Source organism: Fusarium solani (assembly GCF_023522795.1).
Source record: "Fusarium solani strain SB1 chromosome Unknown bctg00000012, whole genome shotgun sequence".
Lineage (NCBI taxonomy): Eukaryota > Fungi > Ascomycota > Sordariomycetes > Hypocreales > Nectriaceae > Fusarium > Fusarium solani.
The window spans coordinates 2,557,079-2,572,978 of NW_027072146.1; the positions used below are offsets into that span (position 1 = coordinate 2,557,079).

General features: G+C 50.5%; 6 protein-coding genes across 6 annotated transcripts; 4 read left to right on the forward strand and 2 right to left on the reverse strand.

Annotated features, from left to right (window-relative positions):
- Window positions 1-529: 529 nt before the first annotated feature.
- On the forward strand, window positions 530-2,060 carry MRS44_016877 (uncharacterized protein; the record flags this gene model as incomplete). The annotated part of the gene is made up of 2 exons (XM_046272801.2): window positions 530-648; window positions 698-2,060. The coding sequence occupies 2 exons, from the start codon at window positions 530-532 to the stop codon at window positions 2,058-2,060; spliced, it is 1,482 nt and encodes a 493-aa protein (XP_046130523.1).
- A 405-nt stretch (window positions 2,061-2,465) lies between these two features.
- MRS44_016878 (uncharacterized protein) lies at window positions 2,466-2,892 on the reverse strand (the record flags this gene model as incomplete). The annotated part of the gene is made up of 3 exons (XM_046281972.2): window positions 2,466-2,635; window positions 2,692-2,826; window positions 2,877-2,892. 3 exons carry the CDS (start codon window positions 2,890-2,892, stop codon window positions 2,466-2,468), a joined length of 321 nt encoding a protein of 106 aa, XP_046130522.1.
- A 2,672-nt stretch (window positions 2,893-5,564) lies between these two features.
- On the forward strand, window positions 5,565-8,315 carry MRS44_016879 (uncharacterized protein; the record flags this gene model as incomplete). Its single annotated transcript, XM_065618221.1, has 5 exons — window positions 5,565-5,691; window positions 5,746-6,220; window positions 6,271-6,656; window positions 7,161-7,527; window positions 7,583-8,315. 5 exons carry the CDS (start codon window positions 5,565-5,567, stop codon window positions 8,313-8,315), a joined length of 2,088 nt encoding a protein of 695 aa, XP_065474293.1.
- Window positions 8,316-8,619: 304 nt separating this feature from the next.
- On the forward strand, window positions 8,620-9,171 carry MRS44_016880 (uncharacterized protein; the record flags this gene model as incomplete). Its single annotated transcript, XM_046276622.2, has 1 exon — window positions 8,620-9,171. One exon carries the CDS (start codon window positions 8,620-8,622, stop codon window positions 9,169-9,171), a length of 552 nt encoding a protein of 183 aa, XP_046130520.2.
- A 721-nt stretch (window positions 9,172-9,892) lies between these two features.
- On the forward strand, window positions 9,893-12,409 carry MRS44_016881 (uncharacterized protein; the record flags this gene model as incomplete). The annotated part of the gene is made up of 1 exon (XM_046281324.2): window positions 9,893-12,409. One exon carries the CDS (start codon window positions 9,893-9,895, stop codon window positions 12,407-12,409), a length of 2,517 nt encoding a protein of 838 aa, XP_046130519.2.
- A 151-nt stretch (window positions 12,410-12,560) lies between these two features.
- Window positions 12,561-14,280, reverse strand: MRS44_016882 (uncharacterized protein; the record flags this gene model as incomplete). The annotated part of the gene is made up of 2 exons (XM_046276621.2): window positions 12,561-13,474; window positions 13,542-14,280. 2 exons carry the CDS (start codon window positions 14,278-14,280, stop codon window positions 12,561-12,563), a joined length of 1,653 nt encoding a protein of 550 aa, XP_046130518.1.
- Window positions 14,281-15,900: the final 1,620 nt, after the last annotated feature.

Below are 15,900 nucleotides of genomic sequence, written 5' to 3' on the forward strand. Positions count from 1 at the left end.
AACTCAAGCTGGGTTTGGTGTTGGACCCTTGCTCTCATATCATGTCTCCCTTGCCACCGACTCTCAAGAGCCTTAGTAAAATGACCAATAGCTGCTCATCCACCCCTCAGATGTTTCTTTGCAGATGTTTCTTTGCAAAATCCATCAATCCATCAATGAGACTCTGAGGCGGGGATCCTTGCCCCTGGCAGGCCCGGGATTATGCATATTCCTAGTGTCGTCTTGGCATGTAACGCTGATAAAAGAATGTCAGCACAGCTTCTTTTTCGACCTTCCCGATTCAAGCCTGATCTTCCTGGCGGCCGATGGAATGCCCGAGCCACCTTCCAAAGGTCGATAGCTCCGCGATAGCTCACGGGGTGGGGTTATTGCGCGAGAAGCCCTGCGTGACGTTGAGGGACTTGTTGATGTCAATGGATTGAGTACGAGTGGTACCATGCACGGAGTATATTAAGCTGCATCCCCTCCTAAATCCTTTGTGGTGTTCCCATCATTGTCTTGAGTCAGGAACTCTACCTTGAAATCAACAATGAAGTTGACCACAGCAGCTACTCTTCTGACGCTGCTCCCTTCTTTGGGGGCAGCTGGCAAGGACCGCAGACCACAGGTCAAGTCTCACAAGCTCCAGAAGCTCATTACTGAGAAGGGGTATGTTCTCATTCAGTGGCCTGAGGCTTGCATGTGCTAACCGTCTCAGTTTGATGAGGAACCTGCAAAAGCTCAATGACATTGCCTACGCCAATGGCGGAAACCGTGCTTTTGGTCTTCCTGGATATGACGCATCTGTCGATTTCATCTACAAGGAGCTTAGGAAGCTCAAGGGTTTCAAGGCGTGGAAGGAGGATTTCCCTGCCCTCTATACCGACACCACAGCAGCAGAGGTCACAGTCGATGATGAGACGTTCCGCACCGTCGCCCTGACCTATACACCCAGCACTCCCGAGGAAGGTATCACGAGAGAGCTGGTTCATGGACCCGAGGGTGAGGCTGGATGTTCGGCCGACAACTACGAAGGCCTCGGCGCAGAGGGCAAGATTGTCCTTGTTGAGCGCGGTCGTTGCCCTGATGCCACAACCTTTGCTGGAAAGTTGAAGGCTGCTGCCAAGGCAGGTGCCGTTGCTGTTGTTCTCTACAACTCTGATCCTGCCAAGCTCACCGCTGGATCTCTCTCAACTCCCAACCCTGACGAATATGTTCCCGCGGCTCTCATCGACCAAGAGCCGGGACAGGCGTTGAAGGCCCGACTCGAGGCGGGAGAGACAGTCGAGGCTTACGTCCAGATTCAACAGCTCATTGAGGAGCGCATCACACAGAATGTGTTTGCTGAGACCAAGGGAGGCGATGGCACCAACGTGGTTATGCTTGGAGCCCATCTCGATTCCGTCAAGGCCGGCCCCGGCATCAACGATGATGGATCGGGTACTTCACTTATTCTCGAGGTTGCCAAGGGTCTGCAGCACTTCTCTACCAACCTCAAGGTCCGATTCGGCTGGTGGGGCGCAGAGGAGAACGGTCTTTGGGGAAGCAAGGCATATGTCAACAGTCTGACTCCCAAAGAAGTTGACAAGCTTCTGGTTTACCTCAACTTTGACATGGTTTCGCGTGGTTTCTATGGAGTTTTCGATGGTACCGGTGAGAAGATTGGCCCTGGTGGACCTCCTGGATCCGATGTGGTTGAGGACCTTTTCGTGGAGCACTTTACATCCAAGGGCATCGAGGTTACTCCCGTTGGTCTCACCGGTGGCACTGACTACGTTCCTTTCCTTGAGGTCATCAAGAAGCCCGTGGGTGGTCTCTTCACCGGTACTGGAGCGGAGCAAGATGCCTGCTACCACCAAGCCTGTGACAACATCACCAACCCAGTTCCCGAGACAATCACCATCAACGCCAAGGCAGCAGCCCATGTGCTCAGTATCCTTGCCGTTGACGGAAAGGACCTGATCCCAAAGACTCCTGCCAACTCTACCACAGCGTCCATCAAGATGCGAGACGCTGCTTCACTTCACGAGCATGACTTTACGGCGGTTTTGGGCAAGTTCTGCGATCATGATTTGATTTAAAAGCCATGACGAGGACAAGCCTTTCATTTACGAATCTATGAGAGAATGATGTATGGAGATATGGAGACAGACTATCAAATGGGATGATGACTTGAAGCGGTGGCTCCCGGACAATGCCACACATTGGGGTTTTGACTGCTAGCAGAATAGCAGTAGGTTTGGTTGCCGGGTACATAGCACCTGAAACGTGGCCCATAAGCCTCAAGTATAAAAATAAAATACGACTCTTGATGACCCACCTTCATCTAATATGCTGAATTCTCTCTATTCATATGGGAACTAAAATAAGCCACTCGATATGTTCATGGTTTACGTCAAGTGATGCTGAGCAATACCTGTTGACATAGAAGGTTTGTCATATTTAACTATTCCAGGATTCAAGTGCAACGCTAGTTTTGATGATATTTACCAACGGCCTTCCTGGGCAAGTTGCTCCTCAGCCTGTCGCTGAGCATGGTGCTTTGCCTTCTCGCGATCGACATAGTCCAGACCCCTAGTCTCAACCTCACGGTCCACAAAGGCACCAATGGCTCCTGCAAGAATCTCCTTTGCTTTGGCGTGCGAGTCTGGGTGACCTAGTGATTGTGTTAGGTAAGTCGTGACGGTAGTCTACCGTATCCTTGTCACTAACCGTTCCGAGAGACGTGATTCTCGTACGCCTTGGCGGCCTCAAAGGCGGCAGCGCCTCCGAGAAGTTCGTGAGACCACTCAGCTTCGTGAGGACGGTTCACAACCTGGTCGTAGGCCTGAGCCTGATCGGAGTCGCCTGGTGTGTGTCAGTTGAGGAGCTAGCCGCATATTTGGAGACAGCCTCACTATCAAACCAGCCCATGGTGGATACTTTAAAATGGAAGATGAATATGTATCGAGAGTTTCGAGTGCAGTGTTTAGTGGTGAAGAACCAGCTTAGAGATTCCAGACACCGAAAAGGGTCCAGAGGGTCCCTTCTTAAACAAAGACAGAGTTGGTGTATGCGCGACAACAGGGTGCAATGCTGTCATTGCGGAGTCGTCTCAAACAAAAGCCTCTTGCGTATTCCTGACATTCTTAGACAATGTCAACACCTGTTCCAGATCATGATAGGGCACATCGGATCTCACGGCTCGGTTCGTGATGCTCTCGGCAAGCGCCGTGCCGAAGACTCGGATATTCGGCGCCCCCGGGATACGTCATGCTCAGCTCTCAACGCCAGACTCCACCATCTCCGCGTAAGCATATCGCCGTCAGACACTCGGCAGGTGGTCTGCAGTTGCTACCGTCCCTCTTCTGAGGATGGCGAGATCATTGTGTGTTAGACGCCGTCGTCTCAGACATATGCCGCGTTTACCGTACACCCTCACCGCTCAGCTGGACACTCTCACGCTAGGAATTTTGTCACAAGCTTAACTAGTAGCATGAATGCTGATGGCTTGCTTTGTAAGTTCCGCCTATGCAGCCGCTGAACTGTCCGGCATCGTAGGGTGCAATTGTTTGGTTTGGCTTGGAGCAATACAGCTTAACGCTAACACCAAATCTACGAGTCCCTGCAGGAGAACCAGTCTTGGCAAGCATTAATGCAAGCCACAGTCTGAGAGCACAGCATATGAGATGATGGCTGGTGAACGATCACCACACAATGCCGCCTGCGGGGTTTTCATGCCATTCGACGGGGGAGAGGCTATTGAGACAGGCTAGACAGCATTCAGGGCGCCCATCAGGACGGTAGCATGGCGGAGACAATGGTTGTTGGCCCACTGGAGAGTGGGAGCTGTATCCAGCCATCAGAGCATGGGCAGAAAGCTACGGATGGCATTGGGATCTAGAAGCAGCTGTTCCTCTAAGCGGTTCTGATGGAGGGCCGGATATTTGCTTGGCTTGCACCTTATCTACAGTTCACAACAGAGATGCACCAACATGGGCAAGCGTTGACCCCACGATAGCAGCAGTATCCAGCATCGCGCGTGTCTGCAAGGTATGGCGGGGCAATGTCACAGGAGCCGTTGATCATATCAAGGACGATGCGATGGCGAGGACGCCATGCTCAGTCTAGAGTAAGGGGTATAGAGGGGACATCGCAGGGGATGCCGGCCTCAGCTTTCAGGGTTCGAGTTCGATCGATAGTTCATTCGTTTGGAGGAGGGGGAGTCGCACGTCGATGGGGAGCCGACTGTTCACGGGGACTCTGGTGTCTTAGGAGGGCTTTCGGCATCGTCGAAGAGGCGCTGGAACATCATTGGGGGGGCAGAGTCGGATTGGGAAGGGGAGGTATCGACGGACGCGGGGATGATTGTGTGATCGGAGCAGGTTGGAATCGTTGGGCGATTGACGCGACCGCGCTTCCGATGCACTGCCAGCCGTTAGTTGATCGCGTTTTTTTTTTGTGTCTCGTTGGAGTAGGCTTTGTTTGTAGTGCCGGCTCGAGGTGTCTTTAGCATCGCGCGTCTCGTGCAAGAAGAGCATTGAGCAACTTGAAGGGCAGCGTCGAGCACGGTAGATGGTGTCCATCCCATCCTGCTGCCGGACCACCTTGGGTCGCGCAGATCAGCCACAGGCCATCAATCGATCGACCCAGCCACAAAAGCAAGCCCCTCAAGCCAACCACCTACCCTAGAATGAAATGGAATTGAGCACTGGCAACTATATAACGGAAAGAGGCTACCATTGTTGGTTCAATGTACCAGGTCAAAGCATAGAATGTCCTCGTAGCAGTAAGAATTTTAGCAAATTAGCTCTATGAGCACGTGGTTCGTGTATGGTGCGTGAATACCGTCCAGAGCAAAAGAGCCCTTGATGTTCTTGTAACTTAACGCCCTTCTTCCCATCAACATAGAGAACACCATACAATCCAGCAAAAAGCCTATTTATAAGAAGGCACTCCTTGCCTATTAATGCCATCTCATTAATTCTAACGAAAGTGTCCTCCAACGTTTCAAGCGAGAATGCAGTTTGCCCTCCGATGTACAAGTCTGGCCAGAAGGGGGACGATATTGAGCTCTAATTGTTCCATGAGGTTGAGGTCACCGCAGCTCAACTGTTCCATCGGCGATAGTTGCACACTGGGAAGATAACCCGTAAAGCCACCCATCTTCGTAGATATGCGAGATTACAGCCACCTTTCGTCTCCAGTTCCAAGGTGGCTATGACGTTGCTGAGGATGCCGAGCTCTGCCAAGAAGGCCACGTCAGCCTTTTCCGTGACTCTGATTGGCTGCTCACTATCTCACATCAACAGGGATCTCGAGAGCCAAGTGACGCAACCATCTAGCGAGCTCTTAAATAAATTACAGCGCGTGTTTTGCCAAGGTTTCAAAAGTTGAACCTGGCGTATCCAGCATGTTCACGTATGTCCAATTTGTGGGCCAAGACTTTCCAAGAGTCTGGGCTGTGGTGAGAGCGGGGTTATCGTTGACCATGCAACAGAGCCAAAAAGTCGCACGACGACGCGTTTTTTCCCTATGACTGCTACTAACCCCTAACCACCTTCTTTTTTGTGTGTGTCGGAGGAAAAGGGTCAACAACCATCGATATGAGGTTGGTCGTAGGCGCTGCCAACGCGGTCGCGTTGCTGCTTGGGGTTGTTTCAGCCACATCCGATCATGTCACTACAATTTGTGATAAGCAGAGGTTTGGCGAGTTGAACGATTCGCTCATGTGTGGGTAAACAACTGATGACACACGAATCCGTACCTGGCTGACTCTTCACACAGACTATCCAAATGCATGGAACGACAAAAGTCCCAAAGATGGCTTCGTGTGCATGAGAGTCGACAACTCCACTCCTCCATCGTTTGATGCTATATGGGATTGGGATAAAGACATTCAAGATGTACACTCGTTTCCATACGTGCGATTCAGCCACAAAGACATTCCCTTGCGCCTCAGCAGCCTCCAATCTATCCGCCTGTCGACCAAATGGATGTATACTCCTGGCAGTCCCAGCGACCCGCCTCGCGACTTTACTCAGTCGGTGTGGGCGGAGAATAAGGCGGAGCTGCAGAGAGACGGAGTACAGGCCAATGCCGCCTGGGACTTCTTCCTCGATGATGACCGCAATAGGACTCTGTATCCCCAAGATGCGGCTATCGAGTTTATGGTCTGGCTTGGCCGGGTGGGAGATCCGTGGTGGCTTGGTCGACAGGAGAATATGATTCTCTCCAACGTGACACTTGGAGAGACCGAGTTGTGAGTGCCAGCTACTCCGTTTTCTTGTTTTCAACACTGACAATGTCAAGCTCATTATACTACGGCCGCAACTCAGGTGGCACGCACGTATTCACTGCCGTCACTCGGAACGGCGAGGACGTCTTGTCCTTTGATGAAGACTTCTATCCTCTTTTTGAGTACATCCTCGAACAAGCACACAAACATATTGACACACCGAATGACCTACCCAAGGATCCTTGGCTAGGAATAGTCGAGTTCGGTACAGAAACCTGGCTTTCAGACGGAAATGTCACTTTTACTGCTGCTGATTTCAGCATGGAACTCAACGGGCCGGTCAGGAACAGGACCAAGACCAATTCTAGTGATGACGACAGTACGGGAGGGGATGACAACTCCACTGATGGCAACGACAAGAATTCGTCCGACGACGAAGAAGACCATGCGTCGACCCTAAGTAGGTCGATGCTTAGCTATGCACTGTCGGCCATTTTGATGATCCGCGCTTTTTGCGTTTAACATGGCTTGGGGCATAGGCAGAACTGGGTATCTCACGTACTTTAGAAAGGCATGGGAATAGACTAGAATTTTATCTTCCAACTACTGTCAAGGCACCATTTGCTCTTGACATAATTCCCTCATCTCTCGTTTCCCGGCCCAAAACCGAGGCCCGTGATAGGACCGGCAACTGAGCTGTTTTCCCCAAGGAAAGATGGTAATTATGACGTGATATATATTGCAGGAATATGCAGAGAATCAACCATGAAGTCGCTCGTCACATTTGTGACAAGTCACCATCCAGTACCATACAGTTTAAATCCCTCGCTTGCATGGTCCGTTGGCGGGACAACCTGAATCCTTCCGTCCCAGGAGCGCGAATTTCCCTCCGTCAACTTGCTGATCCTGTGAACTCATCTCAAGTGCATTGTCGCCTGTGTTGTTAACAGAATGTCGTCAACAGCGTCGGTGGCTATGGAAAGCCGGCTGTGGAGGGCCCTCTTTGCCCTCCCAATCCTCGCCTTCTCTGGCCTCATGGTCCGAGCATTTGCGATGGGTGAACCGGTTGGTCCCGTCATACAAAACATGCTCGAAAATTCGTATTTTACCTGGGATGGTGGCAGCGTCAAGATCCTCAAGGAATTCTACGGCATCACCCTGTTGGACGAGATCTTTGCTCATATTACGGTTGCCTTTGCTCAACTGCAATTCTTTTCCGATCCACGAGCATACTGGCACTCACTTGTCTTCCTTACCGACTTTGCTGGCATGTACATGGTATTCTTGATCGAAGGCTACAGGCCAGCGAATAAATTTCCCCTTGTACGATTGTAAGTACTATGCCAAAGCATGGCCATTGGACTCGCCTCGTCTAACTTTATCTAGCCCATTTATTATCCTATTTCTCGCACAGCTCCTGGGAATTGGCTTCCTTGCCCCAGTCTACTTCTTCTTCTTTTACGTTTCTACGCCGGCGTACAAACTTACTACCCCGAGTCTTCATCGTCCGGGTGTGGCATCCTGTGTCGCCCTATTGCCAACTATTGCACTGTCATACTTCTCCTCACACTTCCCGTCTTACTTCCATCCTTCTCTTGAAGCAAGAAACTGGTGGAATTGGATCTGGCAGCTTTTCCCAGTATGGGCATCGTTCATAATGCTTGTCATCTCCAAGACAATCTCCGGTGTTAGCAAGACACGGTCGACCAAAGGTGATTCCAATCAGGAGCTGGTCATCCTCAGAGTCACTGTATACTTGCTTGCATTCATCAGCACAGCAACATGGTGGTACACTATTCCAAAGATTGAGGGCCCCTTGTCCGAGGTTTTCATGCCCCAATATTTCGTCGAGTTCCCCCAAGAACCAGACGAGTGCCTTCGGACCATCATTCAATATGATTACGTGTGCACCTACTCGGCTGGTTTCCTCTGGCTTGCATATCACTTTAGCGATCTGGAGAAGGCTGGTATTTGCGAAGTGCCCTGGATTCGGGCTTTGGCGGTTGCTGGCGTTGTGGGGGCTGTTGTTGGTCCTGGATCACTCTTCATTCTGATTTGGCTTTTGAGGGAGGAACTTCTGGCGTCGCAAGCATCAGTAAGAGAGCCTGAGAAGTTCTGAAGCGTATTCGTGAATGGTTATCGAGATCTTGTGGAAGGCAGCCAAGCTCATCTCACCTGGGTTGTTGGTTGGGCGAATTACATGTAATGACTCATTCTGTCTCATAGCCGTCTTTGTCGATAAGTTGTGAACACTTTCAAGCATTGCATACATATGCAGTCTGACGTGACACATCTTGTCAAGGGGCTAATAAGACGGGTAGATTTTCAACCGATTGGCGTGGTACATGTGCCTGACATTTCCCTCGAATCTTATGACCCCGCTTTCGACTCATTCTCACTCATTCTTCTTCTTTCTATCCGCCATGCCCCAGCTTCGTTACAACGTGGCGACCAGCCTCGATGGCTACATAGCCTCGCCGGACGGCTCTGCTGATTGGATTGTCGACGATCCAACGATTGACTTCAAGGAACTATATGGGGAGTTTGGCTTCTTTGTCATGGGCCGAAAGACGTACGAAACTATGCTATCCCTTGGAGAACCGAATGAGAACCCTCTGTCCAACCGGCCCAAGGAGAGTGTCATAGTGGCGAGCCAATCTTTGAAGCCAGAAGATTTCCCCGATATCACTATCTTATCGACGAATGTACTGGAATTCATTCGCCAATTGAAGTTGGGAACCGGGAAGGATATATGGCTTATGGGAGGTAGCAATCTTGCAACTCAGTGTATGCGTGCCGGCTTGATTGACACAGTCGAGGCAGCAGTCATGCCCGTGGTATTGGGGGACGGTATCAAGCTGATGGAGGCAATTGACTCTACTGAGAATCTGCCTGTCAGACTCAACCTACTGGGAAGTGAACCGTTGGAGAGTGGAATCATCATGACCAGATATGCAGTCATGCAGGGACCGTGAAAATAACTGTGGTCAAAGGAAGGGCGGGTGGTCTGCCTGGTCTAATTAGAAAATCATCTCAAGCCGATGGAGTTGTTGAAGTCTTGATTAAGAGTTATTGGCTGGATCGTAAGCGGGCTAGCCGAAAGCACCGCCACTTCACAAGATGGAGAGAGCCGAGTCCGGGATAGCGAATCAAGAGTGATGGACCCACCGAATTGGATGAATTTCCCGAGTTTATATCTAATTGTGTTTCCATTTTCATGTGTAAATTGACATGGGTTGCTTGGGTTTCGTGGGTATCGAGCTCGAGAGGGTGTGAGGGCCGTTTCTTGCAAGCAGGCTGTCATTACGCCCTTAGCGCAAGTGCTCTCCATTGGAAGTAGTACATTAACAAGGTTCCGCTAACCGCTCCGCAGGGATAGATAGTGATCTAGCAGTGGGTCGAGTGCCACGCAAGTCAGGAGATGCCTGTCAATACGCTATCACCAATCACAGCGCCCTACAAGCGGCGTCCTAATGAGGGAACATGTCCCGCCCCTCGCAGGCCTGAGTCACGTCGGGCTGAGTGACGACAACGATGACTGGATCAACGGGGGACAGGCATTCTAGCCTCCCAACAAGGCTGCAGATGGCGGCTGACGCCGAGGTGGCGGTAGGCGGTGCAAAACGGGTTGATTGTTTTTAAGAGAGGCGAAATTCCCCTACTCTGGAATTCTTGTTTCGAACTATGAGCTCCTCGATGAGAATCAACCCTCAAGACACCGACCAGCTTCGGTCAAGCTCTGCCGTTCACACGATGCCGCCAATTCTTCAAATTTCCCGAGCCCTTCACTTCAGCTGCGCCACTGCTGCTGTGGTTTTTGTTTCCGCTATCACACTTGTCAATCTGGGAGCTGTCAAGGATAGAAAACATAAACGTCGAGATGTTTCTCGTCGCAGTCATCTTCCTTATATCCTCTTGATTTTGTCCTACATCACCGAGGGTGTATTCGCAATTTTCCAGAGAGATGAATCCGCACTAAAAGAGGCCCGGACCTTTCATCTGGTGGTGCTTATTTCTACCTGGACGTTTATCTGGACTCAGCAAAAAACATCCCGGCATCTGACATGGGGAACATCACTCCTCACACTGGCATCCGAGACACCGCTGTTGATTCTCGCTGTTCTATTCGACAAGAAGGGAGCTTATTTCCCTTTTCAAATATCATGCCAAGCTGCCAGACTTCTGCTTCTGCTGTTCCTTGCAGTAGACCAAGTCTACAGAAGCAGAACGGAAACCCGTATCTCTGCAGGAATGGAAGAACAAACGCCATTCCTCCAAGCTCAATCCCATGGCGGAACACTTGGGGCGCCCTCCTACGGAACCGAGGCCTCGATTACAACCTCTGTATCTAGCGACGATGAGGACGATACGATCACCGAGGCAAGCGACTCTGAGGATGACACCGCCAGCATCAAGCGCCGCCGAGCAAAGAGACTCAAGGAAACCGGAGGCTGGTGGGGATATCTCTCCGACTTTTCCATACTTGTTCCATTCTTCATCCCGAAAAAGGATCGCAAAGTCCAATTCTCCATCCTGGTTTGCTTCTTTTGCATCGCAGCGAACCGAATCTTCAACGTCCTGATCCCTCGTCAACTAGGCATTGCCGCTGATGAGCTGCTAGAGCACAAGAACCCTTTCAGGGCGCTGTTTATCTGGTTTATTCTGAGCATTCTTTCTGTGGAAGGCCTCGTTGGGCTGATGGAGGAGTTGGCCAAGATACCTATCAAGCAGTTTTCATACCGACAACTTACCAATGCTGCATTCGGCCATGTTTTATCTCTGTCCATGGACTTTCACTCCGACAGAGATTCAGCTGAAGTCATGAAGGCCATTGAGCAGGGAGAGTCGTTGACCAACTTCCTCGAAGTGCTCATCATCGATCTCCTACCCACGCTGGCGGATGTGGCCATCGCGTTTGGCCTCCTATACTGGAAGTTCAACATCTATGTTTCCCTAGCTATGGCTGTAGCAATCGCTGCGTACCTTACCGTGGAGGTGATAACTTCCAACTGGAACATCAGCAACCGGCGCAAATCCTCTCATACTCAGAGAGAAGAGGCACGTGTCATGCATCAGGCCGTCCAAGGCTGGCAAACTGTCACCTACTTCAACATGCTTGGATTTGAGCGTGGACGATTCGGTCAGGCTGTCGAAAACAAGTTGGCTGCAAGCCGCGTCTGGGGCAAGATGGATGCCTACACCGAAATGGTGTTGAACATGATGATTCCCTCGACCTTTTTCGTCCTCGCAAGCCTTGTCATTTATGATATTTCACAGGGACGATCAACTCCAGGCGACTTTGTCTTTTTGGTCCAGTACTGGGAATACATGATCTGGCCGATCAGGTTCATCTCGCGCAACTATCGGAGCCTTGTGTCTGACATGGTTGATGCGGAACGTCTTCTCTACCTTCTCCGCACAAAGCCAAGCGTTGTCGACAAGGAGGGAGCCACGGATCTTGTCAATATCCAAGGCCACGTCGCGTTTGACCATGTTCGTTTCCACTACGATGAAAGGAAGCCGACGATTCGAGACCTTTCCTTCTCGGTTGCGCCTGGACAGACGGTGGCATTTGTTGGAGAGACGGGAGCCGGCAAGTCTTCTATTATGAAGCTACTCTTGCGATTCTACGATGTCAAAAATGGATCTATTACCATCGATGGCTATGACATTCGCGATATAACTCTGAGCTCTCTTCGAAACGCTCTTGGCGTTGTTCCACAAGACCCTTTGCTCTTCAACACGTCTATTCTCGAAAACCTTCGGTATGCCCGACCTACAGCAACCGACAAGGAGATTCACGAGGCTTGCCGTGCTGCTGCTATCCACGACAAGATTCTTTCCTTTGCCGACGGATACAACACCAAGGTGGGCGAACAGGGTGTGAAGCTGTCAGGAGGAGAGATACAAAGGCTGGCAATTGCCCGAGTTTTCCTAAAAGATCCTCCCATCTTAATCCTGGATGAGGCGACAAGTGCGGTAGACACAAACACCGAGTCCAGCATCCAGGGTGCGTTGGATACACTGAGGCGCTCAAGATCAACTTTTGTAATCGCGCATCGGTTGTCCACAGTGGTCAACGCAGACCAAATTCTGGTCATCCATGCTGGAGAGATTGTCGAATCTGGCACACATACCGAGTTGATCTCACGTGGAGGAAGATATAAAGAGTTGTGGAATAAGCAGGCTGGCAAGACACCAGCATTTGAATGAACGGTGGGCGTCGCAAGTATGACAGAAATTTTGGGTTGGATTAAGTAAAATTATATTACTTTCGGATAAACAATTTCTAATAACCGTATTCTTACCGTTGCTTGTTCTTAAAATAAGCCTTCATGATTGGCTTCTATACCTCCTGCAACGATCAATCATAGACAGATCCCTTTGACCACTTCGATCTCGCCCTAATCCTCTTTCCATATCTATAAAACACAAACGGAACGGGTATCAGTAAAGCAGCAAAACCACCTGTGATACTCGAACTGGGCCCAACCCCGATGTTGTGATACATGGGTGTGATGACGAGAGGAAACGCAGCTGCAAAACAAGAACGAAGAAACGTGTTTGCGGCAACCGCAGATGCCGCGTATGTTTGGAAGGTGTCAACTAAATAGTTGAGTGCTGCTTGGAAAATGGTAAAAAATCCTGTTCCAAGGAGGACCAAGCCAATGCAAGGAACAACCCAATGAATGTCCTTTTGTGCAGTCCACCCCGTCAGGAATTGGCCACCACAGAAGACGAATGATCCAATCATCATCGGAGGCAGGCGCTTCTCAGGAACAGCTCGGTTTCCGGCTGCGTGGTAAGCCTTGTTGTATAGCAGCTGGTTGTAAACGTTGGCGCCACAACCAAGAACAGCTCCTATAAAGATACAGAGGAAGGGCAACTCAGATACGAGAAGGCCCCAGCCTTTGATCTCTCCAAAGATAATAGGAATGGCACCGAGTTGCATGTACAAGATGCCATAGCAGAAACTGGCGTATAGCGCAACCAAGAAGCAGATGGGCGTGGAAAGCAGTTGAACCGGGCGGACAAGGAACTTCTGGGCGAGCTGTGAGATGCTCACATCCCATTCTTCAAACTTGGCGTGGAGTGCCCAGTTTCCAGTCTCATGGCGCAGACGGCGGGCCTTGTATACAAGGAGCCGAGGCGGGTAACTCTCATCGACAAAGATGACGGCCAGTGTGAGGAAGATTACTTGGACAATACCTGTGAGGTACTCAGCCCAGCGCCATCCAAGTGATGGCTCTTGCACAACAGCAGCAGAGACAATAGGGCCTAGAAATAAGTAAGTATCTGGAAATTTGACTCGTGAGAGTTCTGAAAAAGTGCGAATGGAACCTACCAAGGACTGGCCCGCCAACCACGGCCATGGCGTAACCAGCCATCGCTATTCCTCTCTCAGACGGTGAAAATAGATCTCCAAGAACGCCACCAGTATTTGTCACTGGCGCCGACGCAAAGAAAGCCCCGAAGAAGCGTGTCAACATCAGAGTCTGGAAATCTTTCGCGGTTGCGCTTCCAAAACTGAAACTGATGGCAATGAACATAGGGATAAGAACAGCCAACCTCCGTCCGTAAACCTCACTGAGAGGCGCCCATAGAAGAGGCCCGATTCCGAAGCCGAGGAGAAATATGGTAGTACCCAGCGTTGAGACTTGCTTAGAGACGTGAAAATGCTCCGCAACCTGGGCTGTGCCCGCAGAGTATGAAGACGATGCCCAGGTGGCTGACATGGTAACAAGACCATAGAGCAAGGTGGTTAGAACCTTTTTCTTGGTTGGCCAGTTCATCGGCCGATATGGGTCGTCGGGGCCATCAAAGTCAACGAGCTGGTCTTCAGTCGTTTTGATGTGAGACAATGGATGGGTGAACTGGGGAATTGGGCGACTTCGAATACGCGACAGGATGGATTCTCGTCGAGAGATGGTCCTTGTCAAGCCGAGTCCTGTTGTGTTGCCGTTCATTGAATAATGGGTGGAATTGGCGTCGTTTTCGGTTCGGGAATGGCTACTTGATGAAATAGATGATTCTTCATCGCTGAGCTCCCCTAATGAGGATCCTCTTTCATCGGCGAGATGCATATTGACGAACTGCAACACATTCCAGGCGATGCGTGACTCTACGATTAAACAAGATCAAGAACCAGGAGGCGAGAGGAAGACGAAAGGATTTTACTTCTCCTTTAAGTGGTTGATCGGGACCGGTTTCGGCGCCACATCTTAATCCCGGCCCCAAGGTCTCCGCTCCGAAAGGCCGGCCGGCACTCAGGTTCCGTTTGGGGCCAATTGGGTGACGTCACTGGTAATTCTTGAGGTGTGATTTGCAGAGCTTTGTCGGCTATTTTGCTGCGTCACCGAGTGCTCTCCGGATATAAACGTTTGGAAGAGTCGCTCTTGACGTCCTTTAATGACGGCGTTTGGTCATTAGGCCGAGATCGCCCAGCGTGTGACGAAAAGGCATTTCGACTTTTATGAAGGGGTCAAGTAGCCGACTCAGCAGTGCCTTGTCTTTTCCGTCTTCCTTCGCTTTGGCTGTGAGAGGGTCGGCTTCCTTGTCTATCAACAATCCGATAACAGCATTGGCAATCAGATAATTTTACTTCCCACTAAGAAACGGGCCAGACACACTGGAATATATAATGATTTACAAGAAATTACTGACTTTAACCCTAGAACATCTCAATCGTTGCCAGGCTAAGTTTGCAGCCTCATTATTCTGGCCAGTTTCGAGAAACCCAGTGATCTCTACAAAGAAATATGACTCGCGGGAATGGCGGGCCTACTGGCCCAGTGATGAGATGCATCATCGTGGGATGGATGAGAAAGCCCAAAAGGAGTTCCTTATTCCTCATCAAAACCCGGCCTCGAGGAGTTTGAGTTGTTCTAGGTGGCGAAATTAGTTATCAAATCCGAATCTCTCTCCAAGGGACTCTCCTGTACGATTAAGAGGACCGAATGAATTGTAGACCCATTTCTCAATCCTCACTGGTCAAAATCGTGTCTACAGTCCTTGGATGGCGAAGGCTCACAGCCTGCATGCGCCCTTGCGTCTTTTGTAAAGAATTTCATGCACTTGAACCAAGGGAGATTGAATAGGTATGGAGCTTGATGCAAGAGAGATTAATTAATACAGAAACCTGACGAGGCAGCCGCATGACCTGCGTCGCCGGTCTCAGGCGAACCATGTTGGCTGTCTTGCCACATCAGCCATCTCCTTCCACTTTTATTTGTACACTTCCGTGTTGTAGCCGAGTTTACTTACCGCTGAGGCGCAGTATTCCGCAGGCTGAATGGCAGTGCAAGGAACCACCTACGCAGCCGCGGTCCAACAGCAGCAACCGTGTTTCAGGCCTCAGGCAAGTCTTGGCTATTCAGATAAGGCCGCAGTTGTTTGCCTTGTATGACTAACCCTCTTCAGCGAAACTGAGAGGCGTGGAAATTCTGGATGGGACGCACTGTGGATAAGGCCCAATAGCTGTTGGCTTCTACGCGCCAGAAGGGTCTGACCCGCATGGCAAGGCAGCCGGCTGAAAGGTGTGGCTGCATCTACGAGGCTCCCAATAGATCAATATGCAAATAAGGCGTATCGCAAGGCAAAGTAGGAGAGGTAGAAATAAGGCTGCGGCAAGGGGAAAATACGAGGTAACGGGCTCCCTCCTTTGAATATCTATACCCTTGACTTTTCTCGCAACCAGCACCGTC